A 17,224-nucleotide genomic window follows, 5' to 3' on the forward strand; every position below is an offset into this window, starting at 1 on the left:
ATAGAGATGCCTGTGTGTGTGTTTAAAATTTTAATTTAATTGTTCATCGCTGTATAGTTGACTTACAGTATTAGCTTCAGATGTACAATAGGGTAATACAAATTCTTATAAATTGAACACCATATAAGATTATTATAATGTTACTGACTGTATGCCCTGTGATTTGCTCATCTTATAACTGGTAGCCTGTTTTGTTTGTTTAAAATGAAAGGTGAGTTGCTTGTTATAGCAGATCTGCTTGCATACAGACAGGAAGGAATAATTGGCAGTTGTAGAAGGCACACTGGTCTGGTTGACATGGCACCAGGTGATTAAAGCACATTCCAGAAAGGGCTGATGTGTGTTTGTCAAGTGGGAAAACCCCAGCCTGAAATCCAATCAGAAGTGTTGCACGGCGCTTCCTACTCTTGAGGAGGTAGAGACGGGCTACACTTCAGCATGGCTCCTGCCCCATAGGGAAGGGCCATGAGTGGGGAGAGGATGTTATGTGATCTAGAACCATCTATATATCCGCAGGTGACTGCAACTGACTGAAAGGAACATACAGGAAGCAAAGTACTTGGAAGTGAATTCTATGTGTCTCCCTGTTGGCAGTCACAGAAGGGTGGGCTTTGGGAACCAAGTCTGAGTGAGAAGAAAGAGCTTTGAGGTTACCCACCCTCTAAAGAGTCTCGGCAGCTGTATTTTCACAGAAATGTAGAGTTTTGTCTGAATTTGACAGGGTTTTCCTAATGTTTCAAATATTATTCATGAGAAACGCTGGGCTGGAAGAACCACAAGCTGGAATCAAGATTGCTGGGAGAAATATCAATAACCTCAAATATGCAGATGACACCACCCTTATGGCAGAAAGTGAAGAGGAACTAAAAAGCCTCTTGATGAAATTGAAAGAGGAGAGTGAAAAAGTTGCTTAAAGCTCAACATTCATAAAACTAAGATCATGGCATCTGGTCCCATCACTTCATGGCAAATAGATGCGGAAACAGTGGAAACAGTGGCAGACTATTTTTGGGGGCTCAAAAATCACTGCAGATGGTGATTGTAGCCATGAAATTAAAAGACGCTTACTCCTTGGAAGGAAAGTTATGACCAACCTAGATAGCATATTCAAAAGCAGAGACATTACTTTGCCAACAAAGGTCCGTCTAGTCAAGGCTATGGTTTTTCCAGTGGTCATGTATGGATGTGAGAGCTGGACAGTGAAGACAGCTGAGCGCTGAAGAATTGATGCTTTCGAACTGTGGTGTTGGAGAAGACTCTTGAGAGTCCCTTGGACTGCAAGGAGATCCAACCAGTCCATTCTGAAGGAGATCAGCCCTGGGATTTCTTTGGAAGGAATGATATTAAAGCTGAAACTCCAGTACTTTGGCCACCTCATGCGAAGAGTTGACTCACTGGAAAAAGACTCTAATGCTGGGAAGGATTGGGGGCAGGAGGAGAAGGGGACGACCGAGGATGAGATGGCTGGATGGCATCATGGACTCGATGGACGTGAGTCTGAGTGAACTGCGGGAGTTGGTGATGGACAGGGAGGCCTGGTGTGCTGTGATTCATGGGGTCACAAAGAGTTGGACACGACTGAGTGACTGAACTGAACTGAGCCTGGGATATAGTGCTTCTCAGGTGGCACTAGTGGTAAAGAACCTGTCTGAAAATTCAGGAGACATAAGAGATGCGGGTTTGATCCCTTGGTAGGAAAGATCCCCTGGAGAAGGGCATTTGCAACCCACTCCAGTATTCTTGCCTGGGAAATCTCATGGACAGAGGAGCCTGGTGGTCTATATAGTCCATGGGGTCACAAAGAGCTGGACATGACTGAAGTTACTTAGCATGGAAGCACACATACATATATCCCCTCTGTCTTGGACCTCTTTCCCCTGCCTCCATCCCATCCCTCTAGGTCATCACAGAGCACCAAGCAGAGCTCCCTGTGCTATACAATAGGTTCCTACTAGTTATCTATTTTACACATACTAGCACCTTGAATTAGTATATTCTTCTTGAATATATTCACTCACTGAATGAATCAACCAAATTTCCCAAAAAGGAGTGTATCTCCCATTAATTAAAATAGTGGTCCATAATGAGTGAGATGCAGCCTATAGTTTCTTTATTACTTCCACTTGGCATATGACGGACATTCTCCAGCCATTCAAATCTCTCTCCGAGGGAAGTTAACTATCAAGGTAGATCTTGGCAATTCTCTCTTGGGGTCCCCAATGCTAACTAAGAATTTAAGAGGACACCAGCATCATCCTCCTGGCTGGTGAGATAACCCACTTCCAGGTATAGGAGAGAAGTGTGGTCCTGCCTGCTGCACCCAGTGAATCCTGTTCTAAGGTCTAGAAGGGGTACTGATGACCTGAGGGACAAGAAGCATGCAGATGGGCTCTTTTTAACTTGGTTCAAATGCCACTTTTCTATTCCAGGGGAGATAGAAATGTTTCTCACGGTCTCGTGTGCTAGTGAAGAATGAAAACTCAAGTGGAAGAGAGGCTGGGGTGGGGACTGTGAACCAAGGCAGCTGAGTGAGAGGGTAGGAGAGGGGGGCAAGGGTCTGGTGGGTCTCTGAGCAGACAACTATGTCTGGAGCTTAGCTGGTAGGAGAGTAGACAACCTTGGGCTTTTTGGCAACTCAGCTCTCTTCCTTGATAATGACAAGAGCCATAGGATCACAGGCAGCTGACCCTGAGAAAACATAGTCTTCTGCCAACTCAGGGTAGAGGCTGGAGAACAAGTCTTGGAATACCAGTCTCCAAGCTTCTCAGATCGGAACTCATCAACGTTCTCAATTGTTCTCTCAATGACACAGTGCTTGCTTTGACCTTCCCTGACTCAGGCCATTGAAACATCCCTACTGGCTGCTCTGGGACACATAAATATGACTGTACTTGCAATATCATGCTTTCATAAAAGATTCTTAACGCTGCTTAAAAACCACTTTCACAGGGCTTCCCTGGTGGTCCCATGGTTGAGAATCCACCTTGCAATGGAGGGGACACTGGTTTGATCCCTGGTCCAGGAAGATCCCACATGCTGCAGGACAATTAAGCCTGCCCATGTGCCACAACTCCAGAGTCCATGCCCTGGAGCCCGAGAACCTCAACCACTGAGTCCATGCGTCAGAACTACTGGAGCCCACACACCCCAGATCCTGTGCTCCAAAACAAAAGAAGCCACCACAAAGAGTAGCCCACGCACCACAAAGGAGTAACCCCTGCTCTCTGTATCTAGAGAAAACCCAAGGGTAGCAATGAAGACCCAGCACAGTAATAAATAAGTATTAAAAGAAACACGTGCACATGTCCCTTTCCAATCTTCATTCCTCATTCTGTTTTTTCTCTCCCCCTGGAGACAAGCTCCTATTCACAGATGACACTCATCTCGCAGCTCTCATGTATAGAGCACCTCTGTATGAATATATTGTACACAGCTTGTCTTCAATAATCGCAACAGCCCATATAAGCTGTGTACTGTTATCTTCATTTTATAGACGAGAGCTCAGTGAGGAGAGGCCAGCACTGAAATGTACGTGGGTTATGTGATCTGCCCATGTTACATGACTCACAGACTCTGGAGCAGGGATTCAAACTTGTGCCTTTCTAACAGGCATTCCACACTCATCCAACAGCATAACAGAAAGGACACTGAAGCTCTCAGACATAAGCTCCCTCGAATCTCTTTGTATACACCTTCAAATGTTTATTTATTTATCTCCCCTTCTCTCCTCTAAGAAGGAGAAGCCTATTCCTGAAAGTTCTCTCAACTGTCCACAGTTTTATCTATTCCCATTTCTCCACATTTCAGTTTTTTAAAGACAACTCTCAAATCTGTGAGCTCCAGCTGGTGTTTCCAACCTCCAGGAAAGGGCATGTCTTCTTAGCAATACACCATTTAATAGACCATATATTGTTCCCCACCTCCTCAGCTCTCCACCTCTAACACGTCTGCTGTTTTTCTTAAGCAATCCACATATTCTCTATTTCCATATGTTCGCTCACACTGATTTGAAATGTCCTTTTCTCTACTTGTAGACATTGAATTTATGTTTAAAGAATGAGCTCCAGTGTTATACCTGCTATGAATATTTCCCTAACTTTTTAGTCGGATTTAATGGTATCATCTCAGTGTTTCCCAAGCACTCTGCTTATAAGGATAACACATCACTTATCACATGGGAAAACTTTCTCCATCTCTGCTTCAACCTATGGGCTGCCAGCACAGTGTAGACAAGAAGACAGTTTTATTAATCTCTACACACCTTGAAGCAATAAGCACGGGCCCTGGCTAAGTGTTTGTTGTATGAATGAATGAATGAATGGTGATTTGGTTACTTCTCTGACTTTTCAACATGGCACAAAGAGGGCATGATATGATTTAAGGGTTATTTTTTTCCTCCCCTTAAATCTTCACTATCATCCTGGGAATTTGTCTTTCTTGCTTTGTGAAAATACTGTTTTAAATTAAAAAAAATTCCTGTGGTATAAAATCACAGAAAATAAAAGGGAATGATGCATCATTTTTCTTGTAAAAATAAATACATGACTGTCATCCAGGTGATCAATGTTACAGATAGGCATTCAAAAAATTAAAATGTATATTTGTCAGTTTCAAAAATAAGATAACAAGAATTGATCCTCTTCTATTAACAAACGTTTATGTCCACATATAACACACAGTACATTTCAGTAGATTAGAATACTGAGTTTGGGGAGGTGGGAAGAAAAAGGGGATGTGAGCCTGAACTACAGAAGTCAGATTTATTTATATCAGAGTATACTTTCAAAACTCTGATCTGCCAATAACGCCTGTCTAAGGAGAAAGCCACTAAATGACAAGCATCCTTGTTTTACAGCTGAATCTTTTTGCCTAAAGACTACCGTATGTGCCAAAACCATGAAAACAATTACTCTTTTAAAATAGGTTACAGCTGTTTCCTCTGTTTCTTGTATCAAACCCATTCCATGCTGACAACTCATAAGTAAATTTCATCTTAGTCTGGGTCAAACTGTCAAAACTGTGTAAACAAAATATCTGAATGAAGAAGGTTTTACTGAATTCTTAGAGGAAGACATTTCTGGAAAATATATATAGTCCAAAGTCCCAGGGAAGTGTTATAAAATAAAAATAGGTAAAATGTGAACTTTTTCAAATAAGATGGACATTAATTATTCATTAAGCTAGATATAACTGGAATATATCTTCAAAGTCTATGACTTCCTCTGTAAATTTGTTGAGGGCAAGGATCATGGTTTGCTTGCTTTTCTCCCCTACCCTCCAAGACTTTATAAAACTCAAAATGCCACCTAGGCTGTGCTTTCTGGTGATGGATCATCAGAACAGGTATTTAAAAGTGACGCTACAGGGTTTTCAGTTATTGTGGCTTTGGGGCTTCCCTGGTGGCCCAGACGGTAAAGAAACTGTCTGTAATGTGGGAGACCTGGGTTCGATCCCTGGGTAGGGAAGATCCCCTGAAGAAGGGAATGGCAACTCACTCTAGTATTTTTGCCTAGAGAATTCCATGGACAGAAGAGCCTGGTCAGGTACAGTCCATAGGGTCTCAAAGAGTTGGACATGACTGAGTGACTAACACTTTTGCTTTGCTCGTCTAAAACTACCTGAGACCCAAACATTAGGCAGAGTTTACTCACTGATTCTGGGTGTAGATTGGAAGTAATTTACAGGTTCCCATCCTAGAAAAGAAGAGACAGGAAATGCACATATTACCATCACCTGCAAAGACATTTAAGAAACTTTCTACATTGACATACCTCAAAGTCTCTGATATTTTATTGGTAGCCAAGAAGATCATGGGAAGGGAGAGGGTCATGAAATAGAATATGACATCCCTGTGTTTCTAGGCTACTCAAGTGGTGACGGGCTTGATATCACATATTAAGAAACCTGGCATTACCTTTAAACTTTGCCACAGAAAAGACAGCTTTGTGCCTATACCTTCTGCCTCAGAGAAATCAAGTTGGGACTGCTAGGGTAGGCGGAGATGGAAAATATTCACCTTGGGATTTCCCTGGCAGTCCAGTGGTTAAGACTTTGCCTTCCAATGCAAGGGGTGAGGGTTTGATCCCTGGTTGGGGACTTAAGATCCCCACATGCCTCATGGCCAAAACACCAGAACATAAACAACAGAAGCAGTATTGTAACAAATTCATTTCAAGGGAGAAAATTTCCTTGGATTCTTTGCATTCTACTCCATAATCTACCAAGGTGTTGATACACAATTATAGTTTTTGTTTAAAATTTCTGAGTACATGGGATAGATCTCTGGGTAAAATTGATAGTTGGGATAGAAACACCATGTACATCTTCTGGTATGGAATATCCAATGGCCTACTCTTGGATAACCTGGGATGTGAAGCTTGAAAGAGTAAATGAACTGAAGTCTAGGATAAAAGGACAAAAGCTTTTTGAGGGATGAGATCCTACGGATATTTTTATATCATCCAGAGCGACTGGAAGTTAATTCTATAGTGAAGAGTTCTAAGAAAGAAATCTTGAGGGTTCCCTTGAGCCAACAATTTTTCATCCTGATAATCAAGAAGGACGACCTTTTCTGCCAGATGAAGTTGCTCAGTGTAATATAGAATATTTCTTCTGGTTTAGTCATCTCTGGGGAGAAATGAATCTCAACTCATTCCGAGAACAAGTTGAGGGAACCACAAGATGGTAATTATATGGCTATTTAGACTTTTTGCTTTCTAGATTACACTGGTCCAATTCTTCTTTTAAAACAACATATTATAACCATATAATACGCAGGCTTCCCACTTCCCAGGTGGCACAGTGGTAAAGAATCTGGCTGTCAATGCAAGAGAGCAGCAAGAGAAGTGGGTTGGATTCCATGTCAGGAAGATCCCCTGGAGGAGGAACTGGCAACCCACTCCAGTATTCTTGCCTGGGAAATCCCACGGACAGAGGAGCCTGGCGGGCTTCAGTCCGTGCATGTGTGCTAAGTTGCTTCAGTTGTGTCTGACTCTTTGCGACCTCACAGACTGTAGCTTGCCAGGCTCCTCTGTCCATGGGGATTCTCCAGGCCAGAATACTGGAGTGGGTTGCCATGCTCTTCTCCAGGAGATCTTCCCAACCCAGGGATCGAACCTGTGTCTCTTAGTCTGCTGCTTTGGAAGGCAAGTTCTTTACCACTAGCGCCACCTGGGAAGCCCATGGGGTAGCAAAGAGTTGGACACTACTGAGCACGTACACACACACACGCACGCACACACACACACACACATAGATCAGCAGTGGCCCTTTTACATACTGTATGCTATACCATATATTTTATGTATTACATAATTTTAATATATATGTTAATATTAAGTAAGTAAAAGTTGCTCAGTCGTGTCCGACTCTTTGTGACCCCATGGACTGTAGCCTACCAGGCTCCACCCTCCATGGGATTCTCCAGGCAAGAGTACTGGAGTGGGTTGCCATTTCCTTCTCCAGGGGGTCTTCCCAACCCAGGGATTGAACCCAGGTCTCCCGCATTCTAGGCAGACGCTTTAACCTCTGAGCCACCAGGGAAACCCATATGTTAATATTATATACTATTAATGTATATATTATATATGTTAACATATATCTTACATTATCATATGTATATGTAATGTTTTGTTCCCTGCATACTATCTCATTTTTCAAAAATATTACTTTCAAAGTATGTTGATAAAATTTGAACAAATACTTAAGAATGATGAGGCTTATACACAGAATGGTAAGCTTAACTCTATGTTCCTGCTCTTCTGCTCCACTTAAAAAACTTGCTATCCATGTAATTCATATATAATATTGTTTCTCTAACCTAAATTGAAAGAAAGATTATATCAGTGGTTGTTTTCTTAATTATTCTTTCATCAAATTTCATTTGTGCTAAAATATACCAGTTATAGTTACGTCAATTACTGCTATTCTAGCAATAACTTTATAAGGGAAAAGAATCTGAAAAGGAATATATATATTATATATATTTAAACTGAATTACTTTGTTGTACATCTGAAACTAATACAACATTGTAAATTAACTATACTTCAATTAAATGTGAAAGAAAAAATATAAAAGTAAACAAAAATTTAAAAAGGTTTTTAATATGCTATTCTATCTTTAGAATGATTAAAAAATACACATTAAACAATATATTGAGTTGCATTATCGTGAGTTTCCTGGGATAAGGTATTAGCAGCTGCACTTGATTTAGTAATTTCTGCACTTTGGATGAAGGCATTTATAAGTCATTTGTATAGCTCATCAATAAGTTATAGGTCCTCTGGTACAACTGATCCTCAAGGGTTGGAACTTGATATGTAATCCACTGTTTCAGCTCACTTTGATGCGCTTGCAACTCTCTATTTACTGGTTCACCCATGTAACAATAGCATGATTAAGGTCACACTTTCATGGCTTGGTGATAACAATATTGTTTAGGCTAGGACCCAAAATCTTCCCTCATTCAAAATTGATTTTATCCGGCACATCTCATTGTTGATGTAATGTGTCACGTAACCAGGGAAGGAAATTAAATTGATGTGGAAAAAATGGCTATTCAAAGAGTCAAAGGCAGTTGCTTCTTTATCTCTTATGATATTCTGCTAAGCAGTTTACTGATTGCATGAGAAATGGTTCTCATCAGGTATTGCCTCTAAGCCCTCAGGTTTATGATAATCAAGTCATTTCCTTTAAAAACGTGGACATAGTGCCTCTTTCCCCATCTCTGTGATGGCTCAACTAGAAAGGCTGTGCCAAGGTCATCTGCCAGTTTCTTTTTTCTTTTTTTATTAATTGTAGGAAAAAAACACATTAGATCTATCCTCAGTAAATTTTAAAATATACTGGATGGTATGTTGACGGTAAGCTGAGCAGATCTCTAGAACTTTTTCATCCTGCACAACTGAAACTCTATAGCCACTGAATAGTAATTTTCCATGCCCCTCTTCCTAGCCCCAGGAAACTATTGTCTGCCAACTTCTCAAGGGTCTCAGGAAACCTGACCCTGGGACATAATAATGAGATTATATTTCTGGGCAGGATATACTTTGATGTTCTAGTTTGGCTTTCACTCATCACAGACTGATAGGACAACATACTGGTTCCAAATAGGAAAAGGAGTACGTCAAGGCTGTATATTGTTACCTGCTTATTTAACTTATATGCAGAGTACATCATGAGAGACACTGGGCTCGATGCAGCACAAGCTGGAATCAAGATTGCTGGGATCAATAACCTCAGATATGCAGATGACACCACCCTTATGGCAGAAAGTGAAGAACTAAAGAGCCTCTTGATGAAAGTGAAAGAGGAAAGTCAGAAAGTTGGCTTAAAGCTCAACATTCAGAAAACTAAGATCATGGCATCCAGTCCCATCACTTTATGGCAAATAGATGGGGAAACAGTGGAAACAGTGGCTGACTTTATTTTTGAGGGCTCCAAAATCACTGCAGATGGTGACTGTAGCCATGAAATTAAAAGATGCTTAGTCCTTAGAAGGAAAATTATGACCAACCTAGATAGCATATTCAAAAGCAGAGACATTACTTTGCCAACAAAGGTCCATCTAGTCAAGGCTATGGTTTTTCCAGTAATCATGTACGGATGTGAGAGTTGGACTAGAAAGCAAGCTGAGCGACAAAAAATTGATGCTTTTGTACTGTGGTGTTGGAGAAGACTCTTGAGAGTCCCTTGGACTGCAAGGAGATCCAACCAGTCCATCCTAAAGTAGATCTGTCCTGGGTGTTCATTGGAAGGACTGATGTTGAAGCTGAAACTCCAGTGCTTTGGCCACCTGATGTGAAGAGCTGATTCACTGGAAAAGATCCTGATGCTGGGAAAGATTGAGGGCAGGGGCAGAAGGGGACGACAGAGGATGAGATGGCTGGATGACATCATCGACTCAATGGACATGAGTTTGGGTAAACTCCGGGAGTTGGTGATGGACAGGGAGGCCTGGCGTGCTGCAGTGCATGGGGTCGCAAAGAGTTGGACACGACTGAGCGACTGGACTGAACTGAACTGAATATCACAGACTGAAGTACGTACTCAGATGGTTGCGTGTCCTACATTACAGGGTAAACTTGTTGAAAACAGTAATAATTCAGTCTTACTCCTTTTTATAATCTCCCCAAACTTAGTTCAGTGTTGTGTATAAATATGCATTAACTTGAACTGCAATGTTTCTTTTAATGTAATGATAACCTAGGATGTTGGACTCAGTATTTATATAATCAATATAGGCGGACTTTCTTGCTACATGACCATGTAGTAAATAACTATGAATGTTCTCCCATGGTCATCTGTGGAAATGGCTTGAAATGTCAGCATACAGGATTGCTTCACACAACAGAAATTAACTGGCTTTGGCCAGACCCCCTAACATTAATGAGTTCAAACCACACTGACTCAATGGACGTGAGTTTGAGCAAACTCCAGGAGACAGGGAAACACAGGAAAGCCTGGCCTGCTAAAGTTCATGGGGTCAAAAAGAGTCAGACATGACTAAGTGACTGAATAGCAACAAAAAACCTCACATCCAGTGAACCAGTTCTTATATTACACTTAACAAGATCGATTATGATATTAAATGCTTGAGTGGCATACACAATCTAATGAAACAAGGTCTTTCCCAATCATCACATTACTTTATTCTGAGTCATTCTTGTTTTCTGTGGTGGAGTATGCTTCATCTGTTGAAACTTGGTATAAGTACCATACTAAAACAGGTCTAGAGCTTTGATGGGAAATCAATTTTTTTGAAAAAGCATTTCACAATCCCTGTTCTGAGGGTTTGAGAGCTCCACGCAGCATGATTAGCACACTGAGCCATGGAGAGCTCCCATTCAAGTGAGGAAACACAAAGATGTCCATAATGTACTTTTCTGAAAGTAATTTTCCTGGCCGCCCAATAACTTTATTCAGTTGGTTATCATTATCCTTGACTAACAGCGAATAAAAAACTGAAATGTTTGGACAGTTTCCTAAGGTCATGTGGCAATTTGTTGTTAAAATTGAAACAAGGTTACATTTCATGAATGAATGGATTTTTTTCTTCAGCTATACCTTTTAAAAATGTGATTATCATCACCCTCTTAATTTTACATAAAGATACTTCGATGCAAAAAAATGATCACAGTGATGTTTAGGTCTTTTGCTGTATAATATTCAACTGCTGGGTTAAAGTTTATCCCAACATTTCACTCTGTAACAATGGTTTGGTCTCACTTTACCTTCTTCTCGCTTTCCTTCTAAAAATCACCTGAATATACACTTATTAAATCAATAGTAAAGTGAAAATGTTGGCTTAAAGCTCAACATTCAGAAAACGAAGATCATGGCATCTGGTCCCATCACTTCATGGCAAATAGATGGGGACACAGTGGAAACAGTGTCAGACTTCATTTTTTTGGGCTCCAAAATCACTGCAGATGGTGACTGCAGCCATGAAATTAAAAGACGCATACTCCTTAGAAGGCAAGTTATGACCAACCTAGACAGCGTATTAAAAAGCAGAGGTATTACTTTGCCAACAAAGGTCCGTCTAGTCAAGGCTATGGTTTTTCCAGTGGTCATGTATGGATGATGAGAGTTGGACTGTGAAGAAAGCTGAGCGCTGAAGAATTGATGCTCTTGAACTCTGGTGCTGGAGAAGACTCTTGCGGGTCCCTTGGACTGCAAGGAGATCCAACCAGTCCATTCTGAAGATCAGCCCTCGGATTTCTTTGGAAGGAAGGATGCTAAAGCTGAAACTCCAGTACTTTGGCCACCTCATGCGAAGAGTTGACTCATTGGAAAAGACCCTGATGCTGGGAGGGATTGGGGGCAGGAGGAGAAGGGGACGACAGAGGATGAGATGGCTGGATGGCATCACCGACTCGATGGACGTGAGTTTGGATGAACTCCAGCAGTTGGTGGTGGACAGGGAGGACTGGTGTGCTGCAATTTATGGGGTCGCAAAGAGTCAGACATGACTGAGCGAGTGAACTGAACTGAACCACAATAATAGCTAATCTGTAGTGAATTCTTATTAAATATTAGACCTAATGCTGAGCACTTTATATGAACCTCATCTAATCTAATACCAGAAGAATCCCTTGAAGCATGACCTGGACTTCTGTTTATGGAATAAAACAATGTATTTCTTTTTTACATAAACTGCACCTATCACCATTATCATCATCTACATTTCCTAGTTTCAGTCCCATTAACGTGGATTGAGAACTGAAAGACACAAAGCAGAATCCTTTTAGATTTGAGTTTTTTTCCTAATATTTTACTATTTTATTTTCACACCTGATCCTGTAGCATTTTATTTTTAGTAACTCAACTTTGAATCTTACCAAAACAGCTTCATAGAAATAGCAACTGTTTTATGTATCTGTATGTCATTGGTTTTATATAACTTATAATTAAATAGTTATATTAACAGATACAATGAGGACAAACACAACTAATTCTTGGTCCATATTCACCCTTACTGGTGGGTCAGAAGTTACAGGTGGGCTCAGGGGACAGCAGGTGAGACCCTGGTGGCCAGCTGGCTGGAAGCATCAGTCAGTAGATTATATCTAGGAAAGGGAGAGAGTTACTTAGTCAGGGAACTCATTTAAAGAAGGCTAGTTCAAAGAACTTTTATTGCACTTGATACTTTAACTGAGTACACATTACTTTGATAAAAATCAAAAGATAATTAAAAAGAATAGAAGCAGAAGGAGAAAGAGAGGAGAAAGTTTAGGGAGCTTTCCCAGGATGAATGAACTAGAGTTAGAACTGAATTTGGCTCCAGAATTCAGCCTCCAAGTCTAGCAGTTCAGTGTTCTTTCCCTCCATCCCATGAACTTCAGCACAGAGAAGACTCTGGAGGGTTGTGTGGGCTGTTACTACTCAGGAAGGGGGTTTGAGACCATTTGAGCACGGTCAGCAAGAGAACACAGTAACAGAAGAGAGAAGAAGCCAGAAAGTAATGAGAGTCTTAGAAGTTTGCAAAAGAAGAAACCTGTATAGAACAGTCTTTTGGACTCTATGGGAAAGGGTGAGGGTGCGATGATTTGGGAGAATGGCATTGAAACATGTATAATATTATATGTGAAATGAATCGCCAGTCCAGGTTTGATGCATGATTCAGGATGCTCGGGGCTGGTGCACTGGGATGACCCAGAGGGATGGTACGGGGAGGGAAGTGGGAGGGGGGTTCAGGATGGGGAACACGTGTACACCCGTGGTGGATTCATGTTGATGTATGGCAAAACCAATACAATATTGTAAAGTAATTAGCCTCCAATTAAAATAAATAAATTTATATTAAAAATAAATAAAAATAAAATATATAGTACCAAGAAAAAAATAAAAAAAGAAGAAACCTGTGATTGTATTAACCTTAAGTTAACCCAAGTATTTCTTGATCTTGGGCCTCCCTGGTTCAAAACAAAAGGGGTTTCAGCAAATATATTTGGCCAACTGATACTGCCAACTATTTTCAGACCGGTTTTTGCAGCTCTGAAATTGAAGAAACCCTGAAAGGGTACCCCTCTCCATCAGCAAACAATAAACAACACAGAAGAACCGCTTGCCCAATGGCCCCATGGGAAGCCAGGTGTGGAAGCAAATTTAGTGGAAATCTGTGATGACAAATAGCATTTAAAATGAAGTCATTTGAATCTCAACCCCACTTTCTTCTAAGCCTTGGGCTTTATGGTTTCTATTTCCATCAAGTCTTTGAGTAAGACAGCACTAGTTTTGAAGAACTTCCTAGCCTCTGGTAAAAAAGAAACAAGTCTATAATGGATTCACTCATGCTAAGCCCATGTCGGAGAAGGCAGTGGCACCTGACTCCAGTACTTTCCCTGGAAAATCCCATGGACGGAAGAGCCTGGTAGGCTGCAGTCCATGGGGTCGCTAGAGTCCGACACGACTGAGCAACTTAATTTTCACTTTCACGCATTGGAGAAGGAAATGGCAACCCACTTCAGTGTTCTTGCCTGCAGAATCCCAGGGACGGGGAAGCCTGGTGGGCTGCCGTCTATGGGGTTGACTGAAGCGACTTAGCAAGCCCATGTCACCAAGCAGAAACTTAAGACTTAACCTAATTGTAGCTTGAATTTCCCCCAGGAATGTAATCCTAACTGGTCAGTTTGGAATTTTCTGGTCAGCACTGATGACATAATTAGCTACAGAGACCCTTTTCATCCACCAAAGGAAGATGCTGTAATCTGATCCTTCCTTATCCCTTCCTGTTTCTGCCTAAACAACCCTTCCATTTTGTACAGCGCCCTCAGAGCTCCTCTCAACTTGCTACATGGAATGTTGCCCAATTCCTGAATTGTTTAATAAAGCCAATTAGATCTGCAAATTTACTCGGATGGATTTTGTTTTTTAACACCTCCTGGAAGGGATGATTTTAATAGCTGCTTTAAAATGCCTCAGAATGGCTTATGCTTCTCCATTAAGTATTAATGATTTCCAGTTTACGTTAAATGCTTCCTATGTTTTTGTCCTTGGCATTTCCCAAATTGTTTCCTTCAAGAAGAACATTAGAAAGGTATTAAGATTTCTATGACTTCATAAGAAATTCATAAGAAGGTTAAGATTGCAAGTGGCTATCCTTTCCATAGAATTATGCTAAGTAGTGCAAATGGTTCAGACATGGGACATCACTTTTATGCACTTTCAAAAATAGCTACTTCAATTTTTAACTGATGTGGCTTATAATTATTGCGATCATTGGGCTATAAATGCAGTTGAGATTTAGAGTCTCTTTCATATAAAACAGTATGTCATTTCAATATCTTTTGGGAAACATTATTATAATCAGTGCATGTGGTGTGCATGTTCAGTCGCTCAGTTGTGTATGACTCTTTTGTAACCTCTGAACTGTAGCCTGCCAGGCTCCTCTGACCATGGGATTCTTTAGGCAAAAATACTGGAGTGGGTTGCCATTTCCTCCAGGGGATCTACCTGACCCAGCAATTGAACCTGTGTCTCCAGCATTGCGGGTGGGTTCTTTACCACTGAACCACCAGGGAAAACCAATTATAAATATTTGCTTAATTAACATGCATGCAAAAATAAGGAGTGTATGGGTAAACTGTTTATTTTGCTTTCCTAAAGACTGCAAAATTAGTTAACTAAAGGAAATACACATGAAATAGAGAAGCAGGGCAAGAGCCAATATCCATGTGTGTACAGAGCACTCCTTTTCAGAAGCCCCGCTCTAGCCGATACAGCTTCTGTGCTCTGCTCTTGGCTGAGTGCAGGCTCCCCATGCAGAAGCACCCAGCACTTTACAGTATGAAAGTGAAAGTCGCTCAGGTGTGTCCAAGTCTTTGCGACCCCATGGATTACACAGTCCATGGAATTCTCCAGGCTAGAATACTGGAGTGGGGAGCTGCTCCCTTCTCCAGAGGATCTTCCCAATCCAAGGATCGAACTCAGGTCTTTGCATTGCAGGCAGATTCTTTACAATCTGAGCCACCAGGGAAGCCCAAGAACACTGGAGTGGGTAGCCTATTCCTTCTCCAGCGAATCTTCTCGACCCAGGAATCGAACTGGGGTCTCCTACATTGCAGGCAGACTTTTTACCAAATGAGTTAGCAGGGAAGCCCACTTTACAGTAAGCTCTGTGTAAAACAGAGTACAGATCTAACCATATGCAGTGAGGCACTGAGAGACATGAAGAGCCCAAGCAGCAGCCTGGAAAATGAGAAGAGTGCTGAAAAGGGGCATGTCTGACTCTGCAACTATCCCAGAGGAAACCACTGAACTCAGCTTTGCTGAGCCCCAATTCCTCACCTACAAACTGTGTCCACTTTGGCTTTGGGATTCTAGGAAACGGGGCAGTCACCAAAGTTTTCCTATTTATGTCATGTGTCATCAGCCTTGCCCCCGTAAGTGCTGTCATACACATCGCCTCCTCTGATGGTCACTGCTGTCACTTATCCCGCCTCACTCCTGCCAGGCCATCTCGGAGGAATTTCACCCCCGCTCCTGTCTCTCACTCTCCCCTGTACTTGATTCAATCCCAAGTAATACAGAAGCTTAGCTCTGACCTCTCCTGAACTTCAACTCTGCTTCTCCAAATTCTAGCTTCCATATGGGTGTTCTATTGTCGGATCAAATGCAACCAGACTTGAAAGAAACTCGTAATCCTTTCCCCCAAACCACGGGTCCCTCTGAACTTGCATGTCTGTGTCTATTATACAGACTTCTCCGCCAGTCGTGCTTGCGAACCTGACATTCCCCCCCATCTCCTCCCCACACCCGTCTCCAGACAATCACCTTCTGATCTTTTCTTTCTACGTCTCAACACTCATTCTCTTTCATATGAGCCCCCCCATCAATCCCGCCAAGAGCCTGAGCACATCAAAGTCTAGACTACTGCAGTGGTCTCCAAACTTATATCCTAATTTCAGTCTCCACCCTAATATTTATTTACCAGATTAATCATGTAAGAAATTGTTTTGCTCATGCTAATCTCCTCCTCTAAACCTCTCTTTGCTTCTCACTGTTACCAGGTCTCATCGAATGCTGCACTCATCCAGTACTCATTAAAATAAGATCACTGCTTATGTGCAACTCCCTATACAAGGCCACGTCCATTTCTAGTCCTAAGTCTGAAAGAACCAACTCTCTTCCTTGTGTTTGACAAAGTCCCATTCCTTCTTTAACCTTGATGACCTCATCTCTCCGCATTTAGGATGATCCTCTTCTGAACTTTAGTAGTTATTGCTCATTTGGGATGCAGGCAAAGCCAGGAGCAAAGAGCATGCCAGGCTAGGCACTGATGGATGAAAACTCATTTGTTCCTTGACCTGACCTGGTAAGTACTAGGTGTTTATTCCTCCTTTACAGGTGAAAGCACTGCTCAGACAACTTGTCACAAAGCTGCCAAGTGCTGGATCCAAACCTAGGGGGTCCAGCCACAGAGTGCAGGCTCCTAACCCTTATGCCACCATATACAGAAGCCTCCTTTGTGATAGAAATCATTATGTCAGGTGTCGGTTCCACATGCAAGCTCATTAAGGGAAAGCACTCTGTACTCTCTGAACCCCTGACTAGAACACAGAGACGCTGGGTGTGAGGATGCTAAGAGGCACAGGAAGCTTTTAGCAGTAAAAACAATGGCAAACCTGCACAAGGTCTGTCCTGCTTAAAATACACGGAGACACACACCTTCCTTCTTGAGCTTTCCTATGTTCTCTTAAAAGCACTGCTGCTTATTTCACA

General features: G+C 41.7%; 1 protein-coding gene across 1 annotated transcript in view; it reads right to left on the reverse strand.

Moving 5' to 3' along the window:
• Window positions 1-5,689, reverse strand: part of CHST9 (carbohydrate sulfotransferase 9) — a 121,645-nt gene extending 115,956 nt beyond the window's left edge. The window contains exon 1 of the mRNA XM_040264778.1: window positions 5,652-5,689. Within this exon, the coding sequence (XP_040120712.1) occupies window position 5,652 (1 nt within the window). The 5' untranslated portion in view covers window positions 5,653-5,689. The remainder of the gene's footprint in view (window positions 1-5,651) is intronic.
• Window positions 5,690-17,224: the final 11,535 nt, after the last annotated feature.

This window comes from Oryx dammah, unplaced genomic scaffold (assembly GCF_014754425.2).
Source record: "Oryx dammah isolate SB20612 unplaced genomic scaffold, SCBI_Odam_1.1 HiC_scaffold_22, whole genome shotgun sequence".
Classification (NCBI taxonomy): domain Eukaryota; kingdom Metazoa; phylum Chordata; class Mammalia; order Artiodactyla; family Bovidae; genus Oryx; species Oryx dammah.